At 36.2% G+C, this 22257-nt stretch overlaps 2 protein-coding genes across 5 annotated transcripts in view; both read left to right on the forward strand.

The window, feature by feature from the left end:
* The window catches only part of LOC125238904 (disks large-associated protein 5), a 103338-nt gene extending 102020 nt beyond the window's left edge, over positions 1 to 1318 (forward strand). For 3 of the 4 annotated variants that reach the window (XM_048146393.1, XM_048146392.1, XM_048146395.1), the window contains one exon: positions 919 to 1318. The gene's annotated coding sequence lies outside the window, so the exon portion shown is untranslated. Of the gene's footprint in view, positions 1 to 917 lie in introns of all 4 variants that reach the window. The other variant, XM_048146394.1, reaches the window with a different exon arrangement.
* Positions 1319 to 8595: 7277 nt separating this feature from the next.
* Positions 8596 to 22257, forward strand: part of LOC125238902 — a 189259-nt gene continuing 175597 nt past the window's right edge. Inside the window, exon 1 of the mRNA XM_048146390.1 lies at positions 8596 to 9037. Within this exon, the coding sequence (XP_048002347.1) occupies positions 8885 to 9037 (153 nt within the window). The 5' untranslated portion in view covers positions 8596 to 8884. The remainder of the gene's footprint in view (positions 9038 to 22257) is intronic.

Consider the following 22257-nt stretch of genomic DNA (forward strand, 5'->3'; position numbering starts at 1 on the left):
TAATAAAGCTTTTTGGTAGCCACTCATAATAAGGCCCCATTTAGACGGTACGAGAACTCGCATACGAGTTTTATTACATTGCGGTATTTGATAGCTGTGCAAAATTAATCTAACCTCAACAGCCCGCAATGTAACTAAAATCGCATGCGAGTTCGCACGCCGTCTAAATCAGGCCTTAGGCGTTAGCGGAACGGAATGCGCGCATTCCGTTCGCAATCCGCTCGCAATGCGCGCGCATTCCGCTCGCAATCCGCGCTCGTTAGTTCCCGCCGGTGTCCGTTGGGCGCAACGCTAGCGTCCCTCCGGCGCACCGCTATCATTGCACTCTGCTAACGCTCTGCCTACGCTCTCAAAACGCGCATGTGTCGCCGAGCTTTAATCCTCCTTGCATTCGCCACGGCTCATGAGAGTCTAGGTACTAGTTTTACGAAAGCGACTGCTATAAAAAACAAAAACAAAAAGCCACAAAAACAACATTTATTTATTTTTGTATTTGCTGCTAAGCTTTTGTAAAGCTTACAAATAACTTTTTTTTATTTTTTGTTTAAATATATATGTTACACAAAAAATAAAAATAAATGTTATTTGTAAGCTTTTTGTACTTCCTTATGCAACTCGCTCTACAAATTGTATAGTTTTATAATATTGATTAAGGTACTAGTGCGATGAAACTGCGTCCTGTAACACAGGGTTTCCTAGCTCAGGACACAGGGTCGCGATTTTCTGTAATTGATAATTTATATAATAAACTTTTTTTTTTTTTTTTCATCTGACCTCCCAACCCGAAGGGTAACTAGGTTTTATAGGGATAGCCAGGTTTTCACGCTGATTTCCTTCACCGAAAAGCGACTGGCAAATAGCGTATATTTTTTATGCTTTATTAATTTCCATTTTTTTATTATTTTTTTTTTGTTTCAGTCACAAAAAGCTGGGTGGAAGCAGAGACGAGCGCGGATATTTATACTGTACTTATAATAATATTTTATAACTTATTTAAATTTTTTACGTCATATTTATATTTTGTATCAAACCCCCCATGACCCCCCCTAAGTCAGTATACACGTGTTTGTCTTATTTATTATTTGTTTGATTTTTGTGTTGCTAGTGCATGAATTCTTTTTTAAAATTATAAGCAACAGTAAAATATTCGAGGTAACGTTCAAAATTGATAATAAAATTAGTTTAGTATTTAGTTTAATTGTATATTTGACGAAATAATGTAATAAACATAGGCTTTAGGTTTCTTAATATACTAAACTGACAAGATTATGTATGTGGCTTTAATTTTAAATCATTAAACTGTATCACATTTCCTTTTCGTGCATTTTTTATTTAAATAAGTTTGGTTAGTGTTGCTCAATCAGGTTTTTTGAAATATTTTAGAAAACGAATATTGTAATGATTGCGATGTATATGCGAATTCTATAAAAATGTGAGTGTGCACGGGAAAACGTCCCACTTTGTCGCTTGCTATAAAGTCGCTTTGTCAGTTTATTCATAAAACGATATGAGCAAATCTCGCCTGAATGATAACCGACAAAGTGGGACGTTTTACTAAACATACTCACATATATCTCTGAGCCAGCTAACTTCGCATCGACTTGACCAAAGTGAGATTATGTCGTTTTAAACGTCATTGCTTGAAATAAATTACATCCATAGGTTACCGCTTTCCATCGGCGGACCGTATACCTGTTTGCCACCAACGTGGTATAAAACAGCACTAGCTACAGTTTGTCGTTGTAAACAAAAAATTGCCTAAACGCATTAAAACGCTATTTAAATAATCATATCGTCAGTCATACATTGGCAGCGACTTTGACATCTCTTTTAAACTTATATGAAACTAGCTATTGCCCGTGGCTTCGCTCGCGTTAAGTTTGGAAAATTGCGCAATGCTCGATACAAAATATCACCCCCCATTTTAAGGAAGTGGGGGGATAGAAAGATGAAAAAAGTAGCCGATGTCACTTCAACTATCTCCACTTAAAAAATCACTTCAATTCGTCGCTCCGTTTTGCCGTGAAAGACGGACAAACAAACAGACACACACATTCAATATTAGTATGGATTATGACGTTTACATAACTCCCGCGCAGGCGGGGCTTTCAAAATCGTTGCTAACATAGTTTGGTTTGGCTCTAGACATTTACCTGTTGCAAAATAGCCTAGCTATTGTATGATAATGAACACACACATCGCATTTTGTACTGTTTACCGTAATATTCATACTAATATTATAAATGGAAAAGTGTGTGTGTCTGTTTCTTTGTCCGTCCTTCACGGCAAAACGGAGCGACGAATTGTCGTGATTTTTTAAGTGGAGGTAGTCAAAGGGATGAATAGTGACATAGGCTAGTTTTTGTCTCTTTCTAACGCGAGCGAAGCCGCGGGCAAAAGCTAGTAATAAATAAAATAAAATAAAAATAATTATTTGATATAAATATGGCAGATACGTCTTAGATCTAACTATATAATTATTCACTCGCGATGTAGCTGCACTGAATAGCATTACAACACGATTTTCAAAAAACAAAAAGGCTTCACTTTGTCGTTCGCCTTAAGGGCGTTTTTAAAAATCATTCGTATGAGGATACACTCAAAAGTCGTCCTTACGGTAAGCGACAAAGTGTAACTTCGACACATTTGGTCAATATAATTAAACGGGAATAAATCTTATACATTTTCATCACAAGAAAGTGCTATGAAAGGGAGTTATTATTCATCACAGAATGAAAGAGATAAATTATATCAGCATAAATTTTAAACACTCTTTTTATTAAGGCACTGATCCCACCGCGAGCTAGTAAGCTATGCTGGGCCATTTTTTTTCAAAGTTGTCCACCCCACTTTTTTTTAGATTTGGAAATTTTTGTGTTTTCCACTCAGAATCGCGAGCTCTTTAAATCCTAATAGGAGAAAAAAAAGTGTACCAAGGTTTTTTTCCCATTCCGTTACCACTTTTTCATACATTTTGTATGGCGGTAACGTAATGGAAGGTTCGAAAAATTGTATGGAAATCTTGGGACATTTTTTTCTCTTATGAGGATCGAAAGAGCTCTCGATTCTGAGTATGAATCGCGTAAAAAATACCCATGTTACAAAAAAAGAGGGGTGGACAACTTTGAAAAAAATGGGCCCGCTGAGCTCTCTGCTATAAAAACGAACAAAAGATCAGCACTTCCGTGTAAATAAAAGAGACACGGCGATATTGATAGCTCACCGCTGGGCGAGTAACTACATATTAACATCGCCGTGTCTCTTTTATTTACACGCGAGTGATTATCTTTTGTTCGTTTTTATAGCCGTTAGCTCATAGTTCACTAGCTCGCGGTGGGACCAGTGCATAAAGGTGCTGTTGCATGGCCAACACAATTGCCAGCAATTCACATACCATTGCCGCGTTTGCTCCATAGTTAGTTGGTGCGTATTGAACAAACGCGGCAATAGGGATGACGACTACATAAAAAATATGGCATTCTGTTTAATCCGTTAGTTATATCGTCCAAAAATACTGAACACATATTTTTCCCTTTTTCTAATTAATGAAAAAATACAAAGATACAGAACACCAAAGTTCCGGAGTCCGCTTTTGACGTCACTTTTAGGTAAAATTTGTACCTAGGCGTAACGTCACGCGAAACTTCAACGCACTGTACGTTCGTCATTTTTCGTTAGAAAAAAGAAAAAATATGTATCTAAATTTTTTTGATAAATTAACTAACGGACTAAATAGATTTTTTTAGTCGTCTCGCCTATTGTATGTGAATGACTGGCAATTGTGTTGCTCGTGTAACATCACAATAAGATTTAGACTAGCCAAGTCACAATATAAACTCACAAATGTGTATATACACCGAATTAATCGAATATCTTATGAAATATATATAATGTTAATATTTCGTTAAGTTTTGTATCGTAAATGTGTGAATTGGTGTAACTATCTGTATGGTACGGTGGCTTGCAGAAAAGATGCTTCTTCAGTCGCCAAAAATGTGATATTTTCAAGGAAAAAATACGACTAGCGACGCTTTAGTGCGTTTTCACATTATCCAAAGACAACATGATTTCAAAGGCAAAAATCGATATCGGTCCTACTCGGTCGGATAATGTGGAAACGCACTTAAGGGTGGTTTTAGTATGCATTATTATAGCAGATACGCCTAATTGCAACCTTATGAAAGCGAAGAATATCTAAGGCACTGGTCCCACCAGAAGCGAGCGAAGAGCAATCGGCGATAGAAACGTCAAAAGATAGTCGCTCCCGTGTAACTAAAAGCATCGCACGGCGACGAACTATAACTCGCTCCCTCTCTTTTTGGTACTGGTCCCACCGCGAGCTAGTAAGCTATGAGCTATCGGCTATAAAAACGAACAAAAGATAAGCACCCCCGTGCAAATAAAAGAGACACGGCGATATTGATAGCTCACCGCTGGGCGAGTAGCTATGTACTGTACATCGCCGTGTTTCTTTTATTTGCACGGGAGTTATTATCTTTTGTTCGTTTTTATAGCAGATAGCTCATAGTTTACTAGCTCGCCGTGGGACCAGTGCCTTTAACCCCCGACGCAAAAACGACGGGGTGTTATAAGTTCGACGTGTCTGTCTGTGGCATCGTAGCTCCCGAACGGATGAACCGAATAAGATTTAGTTTTTTTTTGTTTGAAATCTGAGTTAGTCGGGAGTGTTCTTAGCCACGTTTCATGAAAACCGCTTACTCGTTTTTGATGGGACCATTGCCTAAAGGCCATCTAACTATTAAGTGTCATGGCGGACGCTGTCAAATAAACCTTTAGGCCGGCAACAGACAGTCTTAAAAATTCATAATCTTAAAAAAAAATTCAGTTTGCATACAATTTTTTTTTAAGATTATGAAAATTAAGACTCGTCTGTTGCCGGCCTTACACTTCGGATAAAGTTTACTTTGGCTTGTTTGTGACGTCTTGGCGTGTAAGTAACGTTTTTAAGTTTTTAGCAGCATATTTAAGGTAAATAATTGTTCATAAATATCTGAGCACGACTTGTCAATGCTTATTTAGATATTTTTGCATTTTAGGAATTAAAGGAGAACTGATAGTGGCTGTAAATGAGTTGCAATAAATGAAATTTTCAATGTTTTTTTTACAATTCAGCAAATATATAAATAAATACACTGGGTTAAATTATACGGAGATAACTTCATTATTAAGTAATACAAAATATACATTATACAATAGCTGTCATATTACATATACAAACTGCTTGTCCTGTTAAATTCGTAATCTACAGTAATGAATATGTTATCACGAAAGAATAATCCACTGTTTACTTAACAAGATAGAATTATTTATTGAATTACGTAATAAAACAGATTTGGATATAAAAGGTTATTTCATTTTTTACCCCGTCCCTTCCGCTTCCGTATTCTCTGGTTTCTGGATTAAGAAGCTTCCTCGTAGTTCAACTACAGTCTGTCAAGTCGTATCCGTTACTAGAAAAAAAAACCGGCCAAGAGCGTGTCGGGCCAGGCTCAGTGTAAGGTTCCGTAGTTTTCCGTATTTTTCTCAAAAACTACTGAACCTATCAAGTTCAAAACAATTTTCCTAGAAAGTCTTTATAAAGTTCTACATTTGTGATTTTTTTCATATTTTTTAAACATATGGTTCAAAAGTTAGAGGGGGGGGGGCGCACTTTTTTTTCCTTTAGGAGCGATTATTTCCGAAAATATTAATATTATCAAAAAACGATCTTAGTAAACCCTTATTCATTTTTAAATACCTTTCCAACAATATATCACACGTTGGGTTGGAAATGTTGGAATGAAAAAAAAATATCAGCCCCCACTTTACATGTAGGGGGGGTACCCTAATAAAACATTTTTTTCCATTTTTTATTTTTGCACTTTATTGGCGTGATTGAGATACATACTGGTACCAAATTTCAGCTTTCTCGTGCTAACGGTTACTGAGATTATCCGCGGACGGACGGACGGACGGACGGACAGACAGACATGGCGAAACTATAAGGGTTATAGTTGACTACGGAACCCTAAAAAGCGCAATTAAGAAAAAAATGTTTTTGGGTGACAAACTTTGGCCATCTAGTTGAAAAAAAGACTAGAAATCAAAAAGTATAGACCAAAAATAAACTTAATTATTCAATGCTCTTTTCTATAGACGAGCAAGCAACTCTTGTATCTAAATAAAAGAGACGCGTGAAATTCAAATTTTCTATGGAAGATTTTTATTTGGGGGCTCTTTCGTTTCACGAAAATGTCGCCCCTCAGCAATTCCCGTCAACTTTGTACAATGCCACGTCAGCAAATTTTAATTGATCCTATTTTGTTACCAACATTTAGTAATATAATTCGACTTTCGTAAGATATATACAGGATAATTGTTATAATTAAGAAAATATAGATACTAGAGAACCTTAATGACGAAATAAAACTTAATAAAATCTCAATTCATCAACAAAATCTTGGTAACAAAATAGGAATTAATAAAAACAAATTTAACTTTTCCCTTAATTTTTGTACAAACTTTTCGAGAATGCTGCCCTACAGAACCAAAGACTTAATTAACTGAGGTAAAATTTAAAACAAACAATAACATTGTACATCTCTGTCTTTTAGACCACATTTAACCAGGGTTAAGGTTAAAACCTTGGACCTGTCCGATAGGTACGTATAGCACAATCCCACGCAACTGCCATAAAACAATTGACGTCTAGGTAGTTCGTTACGGACACATGGTACACATCTTCGGTGCGATTACATAAAGAGCACAAGGAAAATAAATGTACGCTCCTGCATTTTTCAAATTGCCGCCTCTTTTAGTGACTAGATTTGCTTGACTGTCTACATAAATAAAAAAATGTATCGTCTTATAAACAATTTGAACTACGTGCCTTTTTCTAGTGACATACGTATTCGACACAGTTTGGCAAAAAGAGTAGAAGTTAAAAAGTGGCAACATTGTAGTTTCATCCCTTTTAAGGCCCCGCGCACACGGAGGCAACAGTTGCTCGGCGACTTTCGTATTTGTATGAAAAGTTGCGTCGCCTCGTGTGCGCACCTTCATACTAGCCCATAGACCGAGCGACGGAGACAAAACAGTTTTGTCGCCCGTGTGCGCGGAGCCTAAATCAAATGTGTGAGAAAACGGGATAAAACTACAAGTTGTACTTCTTTGCTCCTAGTGTTTTTTGTGCACTAAGTGGGGCATGAAAAGTTTTTAACCACACGCACTTTGGCAGAAAATCATCCATAGAAAATGATAATTTTGCTGTTGTTATAGTATTTTATGCAACAGGCGTTTAAAGGAGGTCAAAAAAGACGAGTGGCGTGGGTAACAATTTGAGGCGAAGCCGAAAATTGTTATTGAGACGACACGAGTATTTTTTGACCCAGTTAAACACCGTTGCATACAATACTTTTTCTACGACCATGCACTTAGTTTTTAATAGTTTTCTTGAATAACTTTCGTGAAATTCACACTGCTTCCTGTATTTTGACGCAAAGGTTTGCACTGTCAGCTCAGCTGCCCAAAGCCTTTCCGCGCACTCGCGCAGTGTCAGTGTCGTTATAAGGCGTTGCCATGGTTACAGAGCCAAACAATGCGTTTTCAGTTTTTTCGATACTGCGCGCATGCGCGGAAAGCCGGCGGACACTGGCTTTGGGGAATAGACCTTTATGTAGGGTTTTAAAGATCTATGCACGACCGTGTAAATGACGTATAACAGTTCGGGAGTAGAAAAAATATTTTAAAGTTGATTCTCGAGTGCAGCGAGTTTGATACATAATTATGCCAAATAGCGAGGGTAGTAAGTTAATAAATCATCGGCTACCTTACTATCTAAAGGCCGGTACAGACGGAATGCAGTGCAACCCAACTACAACTTGCGTGCACACGATTAATATATAGAATGGAATAATCGTGAACACAGGCAAGACAAAATACACATAATAACAAGACAGAAAGGAATGAAGTGCCACGAAATGGCCTCATCTCAGCGTGTTGCTGTTGCTGGTGACTTCCAGCGCTGATCTTCTGATGTACGTACTCTGCTCACTTCCCATTTCAATGCTTTTTGGTTAAAAATATATTGGGATTAGAAATTAAAAAGTGGTAACATCGCAGGGTATGACGACCGCACCGTACACCAAGCGAGAAAAGAATAACTCTTTCTCGCTCCCACTTACAAGATAGTAATTGTGACCTTGGTGCGGTTCGGTCCTCGTCTTAATTTCTTTTCTTTTTCCAAACTGTACAATGCGGATACAATTAAATTGACAATTAAATTGGATTGTAAAAGAACTCCTAAAACGAAATGTAAAAATATATTGTCTATGGTACATGCTCCTTTGGCTGTATGGTTAATTATCACTGGCAACAATATCATCGCCACTGTAAAAATGAAACAAATTGTCTGTGGTACAAAGTGACAAATGGCGTCATAACACTATTTAATAATGTTGTGTTAATCCAAAATAACAATAAATTAAAGTGAAAATATCATCAAAAAATATATTTCCTAAAAATATAACTTTCAAAATCAGTGTTAAGTTTTTTACTGATAAAAATTAATAAATAGACACAAATTTGCTACAAAAGTTTCCGCGTGTTTCCTTCCCGCGCACATCGTGCTAGGTGGAAGTTGGTCATGGTCGTCCGACAAACGGAAAGCCGCCATGATGGCTTTCTGTAAAGTACGCTCAATATGTAAAGTTTCGTTACGGTTTTTCATTAATTGTGACTGAGTGCGTGCAAAAATTAACCATGGGAACGAACTAGAGTGTGTTAAGTTCAGTTTACGGTCCTTTAGGACCTCCTGGAGGAGCTATAAAGTGTTTTATGAGTGCATTTTTGTGTCGACGCTAGCGTGTTTTGTTCTGTCAACAAAATGTCGAAGCTCTCGTTTAGGGCGAGGGCCCTGGATGCGTCGAAGCCAATGCCCATATATCTCGCCGAGGAGCTTCCGGATTTACCGGACTACTCGGCGATTAATCGTGCAGTACCTCAAATGCCCTCTGGAATGGAAAAAGAGGAGGAATGTGTAAGTATTTTGCGCATTTAGATATTCCTTGAAACTACTGTGTGTCGGCCATTATGTTTATGTTTCGTTTTCTTACCGCTAGGGGCGTTTCACTATCAAAATATTATTTGTCGAATAAATACTACATTGTATTTTATGCGGCTGTATATCAAATAAAATGAATTTAGGAATTTCGTAAATTAGTTTAAAAGAAACTTTGTTTCTGTCACTGACATACGTCATATAAATACCATGCAATTTTGGCGCGTTATCACCACATGGTTGCTATCAGTCATAGGTCCAATAAAAAACTTAATTGCTGATATCTCAGGCATTTTAGGGTGTTATAAGCCAGTTTTTTGGCATAATCTAGACGAATTAGTGTAGAAATTTCTGGTAAATTACGACTGCTAACCGATCAGTCCGTCATATGTTATTGTTTACTAACAACAACGTACGCCGGTACGCTATGACAACATGCATTATCAATTATTTTGATTATTCCATTGGTTATATTAAACATATTATTGTGGAAACAACATTGTTTACACATCCGGAGCATGTAATATTTTTCTCATTCATGTGCTTTTAGTCGTTTTTGTGCTATATAATATTAAATTTGACAGTGCTTGTTAACTTTCATTCCAATATTTTCAATGATAATTTTACGGGCGTATACATAAAAATTATGAGTCGATCCATGACAAATTTGTATAAGTTTTAGGAGTGTTTTTCCTTATAAACTGCAACAAATGTCATGTCTAAAGACTAACTGACATTAATGATATGTATTCTCTTCATGGTCTTGCTTAGTTGAACTCCCATATGTATTTGAATCCTGTTACAAGCATTTATTTGTGTGTTCATCACAGTATTGATATCTGCATTATGGATACCTATTGTTGTAGATTGCAATCAATCTTTATTGCAAGCAAAAGGAAATAATAGAATAAACAATATAAATGTCAGGCAGTTTAAATATTAACCTCTTGCATGCTTAGCCAAGATAGACCCCAATGGAAAGAGCTAGAGGAAGCCTTTGCCAAGCGGCACACTGAATTAAGACATATACTCTAATTTAGAAAAAAGGGGCTAAATAGATAGATACTTAGATGTGAATCTGTGCTTATTTTAATCTGTTGCTTTGAATGTGACTAAGATCAGGCCTTTTACAGGCAGCGTACAAGGGGTTAAAGGATGATTCTGTATCATCTATCAGGTTGCGAAACACTAGCAATACACTTAAGCAGTGGCATTGTTAAAATTATTTTCCCTGAATTGAAATAAATCTGACAGTTAACTTGCTCATAACCATTTTAGTTCAAAGCTTCTAACATTATATTTGAGGAAACAAGTGTAGGTTTTCCTGTCTAAAAACTAGTATACAGAATTGTGTTTTATGTGGGACACCCATTAGTGGCATTTTTACGTTGAATTGAGATGGAGTATTCAAATAGCTGACTTTGTGACAAGTACACAGTATTTTTCTCTTTCTATGACAGTTACCTACTAGTTTTATAGTGGTAAAAATAATCATTTTGGTATTGTTGACTTGTGTGGCCTCTAGCTATATTTTGATGACAATCGGAAAACTGTCTGGTATCTCTGGATGAGCCAGGCCGGGCTTAAATGGCATACATGAAGGGAGGTGTGTGTTCAGTGGATGATAAAAGGCTAAAATGATGGTGTGTTTCTTGTAATATTATGAAAAAGATATAGGTATTTGGTATAATCACGGCCAATAAGTCTTCAAAGGCAAAAAATATGTGACACATTTGGCCACATGCTCTCACAAGGCACTTTTTATGTTTTCGTTGATTTCAACCTACAAAAATTGGCGCGCGAAAGCTGCACGGTGTTAGTAGGGACAGGACAACCTGGAGTGACTGAGTTCGTTTGGCACGCTAAGTAGATGTGTTTGCTTGATCTGTGGCATATTATATGTATACGAAATCTGTTGTGTATAGTAAACTATAAATAGGCTGTTATCAGTGAGTCACATAATCCGTACGTTGATACGTCAACCGTCATTACGCGAAGATTGAGTTGCGGTACTAAAATCCGTACCTAGTTATAGCTACGGCTAGTTGGTGACGTGATTATCTGTTTACCATCTAGCCATATAAAATAGGACTATTCATCAATTACGTGAGGCGATTTGGGGAGAAATGAAATAGATTTCGGTATTTTTAAGACTAGTCATCTTTTTATATTAAATTACTTTGATTTTTCTTCGAAATATGTTACGTGATATTTGCCTCTCTCGTCAGGTCTCGGAAAGGCGGGTTTTATGATCTAAGTTAGTCCTAGATTTATCTCATAAATAAAGACCCAACTTTTCTATGCATATTCGCGCCGCAAGTTCTTAATAATACATAAAAAATCTGTCTTCTGATGAAATCAACTCATGTTTGATTTGATTTATATTATTTTCAGACGGCAATACAATTGGCGAATTTGAATGACCTTCACTCTTATTCATAGGCCAAATGTACCAATTTAACGCGACAGATTGCCTAGATTGGGCCGGAGTTAGATCTGTCTAGAACTCTTTTTAGAATCTAAACCTATTTCGATACTGCCATAGGGACAGAATTGGGTTTCTTGTGCTTAATTTGTGTGATGAGCACAGATATTTGTTCCTGAGTCATGGATGTTTTCTATGTACAAGTACCTGTTTCTATATTATGTATATACCTCCGTGAAGTTGACCGCCCCATATCGAGTGCCCGCAAATTACATATCTATATCGTTAGTTCATCGTTAGTTCATGTTAGTTCAGTATGTGAAATCGTTAGGATCCGATAACAACATCATTTTTTTTAAAAAACAAAATGGAGGGGGCCAACTTCACGCTACCGCCCCAAAACTGATTTTACGGTTTTTGTCAATTGGAATCGAAAGATAATCGTTAGTAGACGTTAGTTCAGTATATAAAATCGTTAGGATCCGATTAGAAGTTTTTTTTTTTTTTAAATGAAGTGGGGCGGCCAACTTCACGGAGGTTATGTATATCGTTGTTTAGTACCCACAAGCCTTCTTGAGCTTACTGTGTCAGTCAATCTGTGTTAGAATGTCCTATAATATTTATTGGCGCTTAGTGTACCGTCAGTTTTAGTCGCGGCAGTCGTGACTTAGTTGTGGGCGGGAAGCGACGCCTACTCTAGAGTCACGTCTCAGGTTTTTTTGTAGAGAACCTTCGGTCGTTGGCTGCTCGAACCTACTCTACAACTATTGGATTATACTAGTGATATAACCATTTAATCATGAGGGTTTATTAATATTATTGTAGTGACGACTGTTCGCTTTTTGCGATTTTTACTGGTAATATATATATGTATTTTCTCGAGCAAACGGTATGTTTAATATATTATATTACAGGCTCCGTAGCCGAATGGCATTTCTGCGACGCGAAACTAAACCGAAACGCCGCAGAAAGGGAGTCTGGCTCTGTCGCGCCAATATGCAAGAGCGATAGAGATAGATAGCTACGAAAGAGATGTTATCGTGAGCGTTTGTGCATTTGACTACGTACACACTGTACACAGTTGTTTTTCATAAAATATACGATACAATTGAATATGAACAAAAGAAAATATACGTAGGTGGATTGTTCAGGATTTCAGATTTATTCTTGATAATATAGGATTGTTTTTATTGCTCAACTTAAATATCCTCTATTGTATTTTCTTAAACCTGGATGAAATAAACGCCCTAAAGTAGCAAAACGTAATTACTTGAACTTGGCTTGACACGCTGCCGCGTGTCTAGAAACTGATCTTGTTGTCAACGATTATGTCTTGCTTTCCTTTTGTCTGATTTAAGGATAGTGCTAATTTATTTTCTTTAATAAAGCTATTCTACTGAGCAAAATAATCGAAGGTACATTTTTGCAATAAGGTTGCATTTTGGGTGATGCTACTAAAGTTTGGTTTTCGATAGTGTTTTCCTATTTATCTTATCGTCATCTACTAATCGACCTAATCTTTTAGAGTTCGATGTTTCAACGAATGATATCTATTATCTACTATTGTGACGTCTATCATACTTTTGCTGATTCATTCAATTCAATAAAGGTTTGTTACGGGTACAGCCAGCAGTGACTAAGCGAGCGAGGTGTTCAAAATATCTTGAAGAATTCAACCGTTTAGTTTCAGCTACTGAATCAATTTAACTTTAATGCCCTCTGCAATTTGAGAAACGCAGGAATGCCCAGCTGGGCTGGCCCAAGTGACAATCGTTGGCGCTACGTGGCGATCGAAACGTTATCTGTCTCTGTCGCGCCAATCGAAGAGCGATAGAGAGAGCTAGCTACGTTACGCTTATAAAGGGTAAGCGATTTTGACGTTGGCTAGGTACTCACCCAGGCCCCTATCCAATTTCGCATACATATATGTACATACATACTTAATGTAACACAAGTGCATACCGCAGTCGTGAGCAGTCGTATATTCGAAATTAAACATACATCTAAATTAAACCGTATTATTTGCCGATTTTTTTTGGTTTTCTCTATTTTTTTCAAATAAAAAATTCGACCAAACATTACAAATCATACAATTTAGCGAGTTCCTGTGTGGTCTAGGGGCATTTTTTGTCGAAACCGAAACTTCGGACGGACACTACAGATTACCCCCTTTTAAGCCTTTGTACCTAAGGTAAGTACTTACTTGTGGTCACAGTCACAGTCCCTTCCCAGCCCCTTAAAAGGGTAAGTTCGCGTTTGTACCTCAAATTCTGTCCTTTAATTTAACCTGTATTGTATATTGTGTTCAATCTCTTTTCAAAAAATGACGTTTAGGACAACAGCACCCACATCCCGCGTATTTAATATCCATGTTAAAATATCGAATTACAATATTATAAATATCATTAATAACCCCATGTAGGCTACAATTAGATGATCTAACAATATCTGCGAAAATTATAGGTTTAGTAACTGCAAAAAACACGTAGGTATGGCTACAACCAGCCAAGCCTAATTAAACCTTACACCAACTTAATAGACCAACATGTCAAGCTGACGGAGCATTTTTACAGCGATATAAAATGTCAGAAGGCAGAGAAACTGTGATCTGTGATGTAATTAAAATTAATAGTAGGACGACCCTTGAAAGCACCTAACATATTTTTTACAATAAGCTTTCGTTAGAAATGCTCATTCACCATTCAAACTTATGAGAGGTTACGACCTTTTAAAATTGAGTACGTTAGGCGTTACCCTGTTCTGTCCTCATTAAAATGTACATCCACCATTGAACTCTACATAGAGTTGTGTCCTTTTTAATATTGAGAAAGCGAGGTACCCTCCAGTTTAATTTTAAACTCTTGTAACGTCATGGGTGACGTCAGATTTATTTATATTGCCGTCTATTTACATTACGCAATGATAACAGGTACATATCTCGAGTTGATAGCTTTTTTATTGTAATTTGTAAATTAAGAATGTATCTTTGGCAAAATATGTGCATTAAGGAAAATTTTATCTCTTTGGCCATTAGTTAATAGTCCGAAGTCCTGTGAGTTTAGTCATTTCCTGTTCTTGTTATTTACATTACATTTGGCCGTGTAAAGAAAGCATGTTTGTAATTATATGTTTTGGTATCTCTTTGTAAATTGAGACTTCCAAGTTCTTAAGAAGGCTAGAATCTACTCAGCGTCTACAGTATTCTATACTACTTACCTAAAAAACAAATATGCTTGCGTCCGTTTACCTCCTTCTATTCCAAAATCCAAACTTCAAAGTGGTAGTCCAGGAATTTTAACTATGTAACAGACAATCATATTCAGGCACATCTTTTCGCTAGATTACATGAAACGGAATTGTATAAGTAGCTACAATATACCCTATACTGCGAGATATCCAACATATTTTCTTAGTTATTCCGGCTATATTTCCGAGCTCATATAACCCGGCAACCTTCAAATCAAGAGTGAACAGGCATCTTCTGGGCGAGCTCACTCCATCGTAGCCTTAGCCACGTCTTTGCCTTTGGCTAGTCTGTGGTCAAGAGTAAGCCCATTTATAATATAAAAAAAAAAACGTACAATCGCTGTGATAACGCAGTGAGAAGTGGTGCAAGAAAGAAAAGCTAGGAAACCGGTGCTAACTGTGCCAATGGCGATAGAATCACTTATACATTACAAAACTATCGTTATCTTCTTACTATTACATTCTAGAGGTGTGCTTCTTTCATTAAAATCTACAAGTATACGCCATATGCTTAAATAATAATTCTAGAAATTTAGATTAAATCCTGATTAACTTGTTGGGCTTAATATGTCTCAAACATAAAACAGGACTCTAGTTTTAACACGGAGAGAAGCGTTTTCAAGTTATAAAACATATTCGCTAGTAATCTGGAAGTTGGTTTATCTTTATACAGAGTTTGTCATTTTTAGTCTGTTTTTTACTGTTACTAACTTAAGTTAAGCTCTTACCAAAGCCAAAGAAAATTCAGTCTATATTTTTTTAATACTAATTTTTATACAAAATTGTCATGTCAAAATAATTTAAAAGGATTATATTCCTCATACGTATATGCCTCTCTCGCTAGATCGTTTTATGCCCACATATGGGTCGAGCTGTGACATAGTTTTCATGACGGGAACGCCCGGGGGATAAGCAACACGAATGCCGGGCAAAGATAGAAAGCTTGTACGTACAGTCACCGGCAATACTCGACAATTTTATTTCTAAAAGTCATAACATCGTGTCAGATATATTTATGCAGCCTTAGAGCGTTTCACATCACATTATCCGATCCGATATCGGATGTAGGAATGATAACAAAGGCAAATAGAATGGCGTCTTTAGACAGTATATAGGATATCGGTCCTACATCCGACATGGGATCGGATAATGTGAAAACGAACTTATTTTTTTTTTCGATGTTATTTCCGGTGACTGTACGTTAAGGGACCATCCACACTCATAAGACGCATGTCTCGGGGCGCGCAACGGACGTCTCCGCCACGCCGCCTGAATGTAATTCAAGAAACGTCTCCTCAGTACATTTTGTATAGGAAGGACGTAAGACGCGCCCCAGGCGGCGTGGCGGTGGCATGGCGCGCGCCGAGACACGCGACGCTTAAGTGGGAACGCTGCCTAATATCTTAAGGTTTAGATTGTTTAATTCATGCTAATAGTCTAGAGCCAATTTGGCCACAAGTCGTCTCCTTCACGATTTTCGTCGACATCTCTTCTAAATACCTAAAACAGGTATGGATATGTTCCTCGTTCTCTCCAGATTACGAATCGACCTGTTTTAGTTTAAGGAGGGGGGACGGGTCGAGAAAAAAGGGGGAAAGATGACGACCGACCATCATAGATATTTATTCACATCTCGAGTCCTATGGCACCAATCTGTTCGTGCGATGTGTCATTTGAAAGCTTATTAAACCTACTTTAATTGTTTTCCAATAACTATGCTCATAAAAGTAACCGTTTAGGAAATATTTGAAAATATATGTTTTTTTATCGCGCATGAATTGCACAAGTACTAGTAAAAAATGCGTCTAACTCAATAAACAATAACTTTACCGCAATTGATGTTATTATAAAATTTTCGCGTCTATTCATGCTCTTTCTAAAAATATAAGTTTCATTGGTATATGATAATATATAACCATATAATTAAGAATTTTGTTTGGCAGGGGTTATCCTCCAGGTCGCATAAACGGGCGCTGACCGTAGTAAAGTATTCAATATTTTTGAGATCTTATTTTACGAATCCATATGTGAGAGGTATCGTTTGAAAGATAATTAAACCTACTATAATTGTTTACACATAACTATAGTATTAAAAGTAGCTGTTTACATAATATTTGAAAATATGTGTTTTTTATCGAGCATGAATCTCACAAGTACTGGTAAAAAATGCTTCTAAGTCAATAAACAATAACGTTACCGCAATTGATGTTATTATAAAATTTACGCGACTATTCATGAGCTTTCTAAAAATATAAGTTTTATTGGTAAGTGATAATATAACCATTAAATTACGAATTTTGTTTCGTAGTGGTCACTCCGCTGGTCGCATAAAAATGAGCGCTGACCGTAGTAAAGTATTCAATATTTTCAAGTTCTTATTTTACGGATCCATATGTAAGAGGTATCATTTGAAAGAAAATTAAACCTACTATAATTATTTTTGAATAACTATAGTTATAAAGGTAGCTGTTTACAAAATATTTGAAAACATGAGTTTTTTTTTCGAGCACGAGTTGCACATATACAGATAAAAAATGCTTCTAACTTAATAAACCATAACTTTACCGCAATTAATGTTATTATAAAATTTACGCGAAATTTCATGCGCTTTCTAAAAATATAAGTTTTATTGGTGTATGATAATATATGACCAAGTAATTACGAATTTGGTTTAGCAGGTGTCACTGCGCCCTGTCACGATATTGGGTGCTGACTGACGTCGCCAAATTTTCTACGTTACTCAGATCCTATTTTACTGATAAATTTGTGAGAGGTATCATTTGAAAGCATATTATGCGTACTATCTTTATTTCTAATATTTCAAGTCGAAACTGTAGAAGTTTACAAAATATTTGATTAGTAATATGTGTATTTTACTGTGCATGAATAGCATTGGCATTGATAAGACACGCTTCTAGCTCAATAAATTATAGTTTTCCGCAATTGAAATAATAACAAAATAAACGGAAAATGTATGACTTACACAAAAAATAAGTTTGGTTTGTATTGCATAAACAATTTATTTGAATTTGTTCAGCTCACCTACTGCGCACCATCATATAAATGGATGTCCACCGTCGTTGCCTTTTTTCATGATTTTTCAGATTTTATTTCACTAATCGTATATTCATAATAAATATAATCTATCACGTATCGAATTTACTTATATACTTAATTGATCAGTAAAATAAAATCTGTAAAATGATGAAGAAATTAAGGCAACGGCGGGGGACATCCGTTTATATGACGATTGACCGTGCGCAGTGGGTATGGTGGACAAATTAACATTAATTGTTTAAGCAAATCTAACAAAACTCATTTTTTGTAAAGGCCATACATTTTGCGGTTCATTTCGTTATTATATCAATTGCGGAAAAATATAATTTATTGAGCTAGAAGCATGTTTCACTCGTATCAGTGCGAATGCTATTCATATACAGTAAAAATACACATATTGTCAAATATTTTGTAAACTTCTACAATTACGACTAAAATTATTAAAAAGTAACGATAGTACGCATAATATGCTTTCAAATGATACCTCTCACAAATTGATCGCTAAAATAGGATCTGAGAAATACATAAAATTAGGCGACGGTTAGCACCTATTTACGTCACGGGGGTGCAGTGACACCTGCTAAACCAAATTCGTAATTACTTGGTTGTATAATATCATACATCAATAAAACTTATATTTTTAGAAAGCATATGAAATGTCCTGTAAATCTTATCATAACATTATTTGCGGTAAAGTTATTGTTTATTGGTCATGCACCAAGATACAATCTTAAAAATTATGAAAACGGCAACGAAAATGGTCATCCATGTATATGACGGTGCGCAGTGAGTATGATGGATAAATTAACATTAATTCTTTATGCAATACTGACAAAACTTATTATTTGAAAAGGTCATACATTTCGCCGTTTATTTTGTTATTATATCAATTGCGGAAAAAATATAATTCATTGAGCTAGAAGCATGTTTTACTCACATCGGTTCCAATGCATATTTTCAAATATTTTGTTAGCTATACTACAGTTACAACTAAAATTATTGAGAACCAATGATAGTACGCATAATATGCTTTCAAAAGATTCCTGTTAAATAAAATAGTATCTGAAAAATATAGAAAATTTGGCGACGGTCAGCATCCATACGTGGCCGGGCGCTGTGGCCCCTACTTAACCATATTTGTAATTACTTGGTTATATAATATCATACACCAATAAAACTTATGTTATTAGAAAGCACACGAAATTCCACGTAAATCTTATACTAACATCAATTCCGGAAAGTTGTTGTTTATTGATTAAGAAGCCTTTTTTACCAGTAGGTACTTGTGCGACTCATGGTCTATAAAACACATATTTTCAAATATTTTCTAAACAGCTACCTTTATGATTATAGTTATTTATAAAAAAATATAGTAGGTTTAATTAGCTTTGAAACGATACCTCTCGCATATGGATCCGTAAAATAGGACCTCAAAAATATTGAATACTTTACTACGGTCAGCGCCCATTTCTGCGACCGGGCAGAGTGACTCCTGCTAAACCAAATTCGTAATTACATGGTTATATATTATCATATACCAATGAAACTTATATTTTTAGAAAGAGCATGAATAGACGCGAAAATTTTATAATAACATCAATTGCGGTAAAGTTATTGTTTATTGAGTTAGACGCATTTTTTCTAGTACTTGTGCAATTAATGCGCGGTAAAAAAACACATATTTTCAAATATTTCGTAAACGGTTACTTTTATGAATATAGTTATTTAAAAACAATTAAAGTAGGTTTAATAAGCTTTCAAACGACACCTTGCACGAACAGATTGGCGCCATAGGACTCGAGATGTGAATAAATATCTATGATGGTCGGCCGCCATCTTTCTCCCCCCTTTTTCTCAACCCGTCCCCCCCTCCTTAAACTAAAACAGGTCAATTCGTAATCTGGAGATAACGAGGAACACATCCATACCTGTTTTAGGTATTTAGAAGAGATGTCGACGACTTTTTGTAAAAGAGGTCGTTTGGTCCCTGACTATAATGTAGAAGTAAGAGAAATACAATAGTATAATTAGGCTTCAACAAAATTTATAATGTAGGCCGATGAAGCCTTTTAATATTCATGCTTCACAGTAATTCGTTTTATGTTACATATTTAGTCAATTTTTGGCTACAATAAGTAAATGGAATAATAAAGAAAAACACGGCTTGGTTTGGCTTCACCATTTTAATAATGATTCCACTCCCACGATTGAGATGAATCTCATGAATGTTCATTGTAATCCGTCAAACGAGAAACGACATATCAACATTGTCATGTTAAAGAATTAGACATAACATAACCTTTCTTCATCGGTCGCGTAAAAACGAGAGAATCTACAGGATCATTCCAAGAATTACGTGACATCTTGTTTACTTCGTATTGATTATGTTTCACATCAAATGGTACACATGTGTGAGTCCGAAAAGTCATACATACATACGTTCCACATTCCTACAATCCTGTTATATCTTATACTTTTAAACGAGCAATTCTTGTATATTTATTTATTTATTTATTTATTTATTTATTTATTTATTTATATATACCGACGATCTCGGAAACCGCTCTAACGATTTCGCTGAAATTTGTTTTGTGGGGGTTTTCGGGGGTGAAAAATCGATCTAGCGTAGCCTTAGATCCCGGAAAACGCGAATTTTCGAGTTTTCATGAGTTTTTCTTTCGCATTTGTAAACGTAAAATATGGTCCTTAATTTCGCCGCGCGCGCATCGATTCCGCTTAGCTCAGTCGCACGAGGTCGGTCTAATGTACGCAGATAGATCGTAGGTGTCAGGGTTTCGAATCCCGGTCAGAAATTAAGTTTTTGTTTTTTGTCTTTTTTTTTTGTTTTTGTATTTATAAGAGTTTTTTTTTTATCTAAAGACGTGATATATTAAAATAGAACCGAGCGAAGCTCGGTCGCCCAGATATTTATTAATAGTATAATCATGACTTCCAATTATGGATTATTAGTTAATACATATCTTACTCATTACATTAGCGATGAGCTAGTATCTAATTACTAATGTTTATTATTGTCAGTTAAATGTGTCGCTTAACTTCAAACTTGGGTAAATCCACTCTGCTATAAGGTTGACAATCTTTCAGATCATTTTTTTTTTATATAATCAACCTTTAAAGCAAAATTGATTTACCCAGGTTTGAAGTTAAGCGATACAAATAAAATTAATATAACTTGACCCTTATCAAACACCAGCAGGCCTAGCACATGATGGCCGCGAGAGTATGTCGCCGCGAGATAGACTACCTGTCCTTATGTCATTAATACAATTAGACAAAGACGTGTCATCTATCTCGCGGCGACATACTCCCGCGGCCATCATGTGCTAGGCCTACTGAAGCGTATTACAATAAGTAGGTATCACTAACACTTGTTCCCTTAACTATTCTACTACCCCTTTTTCGTATAAGCTTTTCGTGAATGAAACAAAAACAGTAGCAAAAATATAGGTTTAATCCCAAAATAGCGAGCCAGACGAGGGGTGTTATCATGGTAACGGCCCAGACTCCGGCCCATCCGTCTCTGCCTTACTAATACACCCCCGCGTGTGAGGGAGCGGGAGGTATTATCGCGCTATTAGGCGGGTACACACAGATCGAGGCAATGTGCTCGCGCGGCAGACAACAGACATGCAGCCGAGGCAGCAGCATATGATAGGCGACTACTCGTTCTATATACTGTGAAATAAAAAGGACCGTCCAAACTTTGCATAGTGACTTTTGAGGTCATAATGAACAATTTTTATTATGTGACCAATGCTGAAATCGCAAAAAAAAACTGGCAGTTTCGTACATTTCGGCTATCGTTCATTTATATGGAACAGCCAATTTTTTTTTTCGCAATTGGTCTGGTTCCATAAAAATTGTTCACTATTACCTCGAAGTCACTATGCAAAGTTTGAACGATTTTTTTATTTCACCCTGTATAGTTAGGAAATGGCGGGTAGGTAGTTTAACTCGCAGGTGAGATATATAACACAATCCTTCGGGAGCTTACCGTGTATATATCTATTTTATATTTCGCTCACAATGCCCTGCAGGTAACCGAAAGCGTGCGCTACCTCTCTCTGCAGTAGTCATTTGCCTCGCTAGGACATTGCCTCGTTCCCGTTCTGTGTGGACCCGCCTTTTGAGGAAAATACATTGTTTATTAACTAATTTAATACACTAAAAGCTATGAATTAAGCAGGCGTCTAATGAAACTTGCTTTAAATACTTTATTAAAGAGAAAGGTTTATTAAAATGAACAAGAAACTAATTTAATACCCCTATTGCTTTTATGAAGTCTGATCACGAATGTTTATTGAAAATATAATAAATTTAATAAACAATTAAACATGCTTCTATGCATATCAACTTTCATTGAAGTAGAAACATCTAACAAATCCTATTTAATTAATAAGAATATGTATGTTGTTCGGTAAAACTTTCGATTTCTAGAGGCTATCACCTG

This window comes from Leguminivora glycinivorella, chromosome 24, assembly GCF_023078275.1.
Source record: "Leguminivora glycinivorella isolate SPB_JAAS2020 chromosome 24, LegGlyc_1.1, whole genome shotgun sequence".
NCBI classification, from domain to species: domain Eukaryota; kingdom Metazoa; phylum Arthropoda; class Insecta; order Lepidoptera; family Tortricidae; genus Leguminivora; species Leguminivora glycinivorella.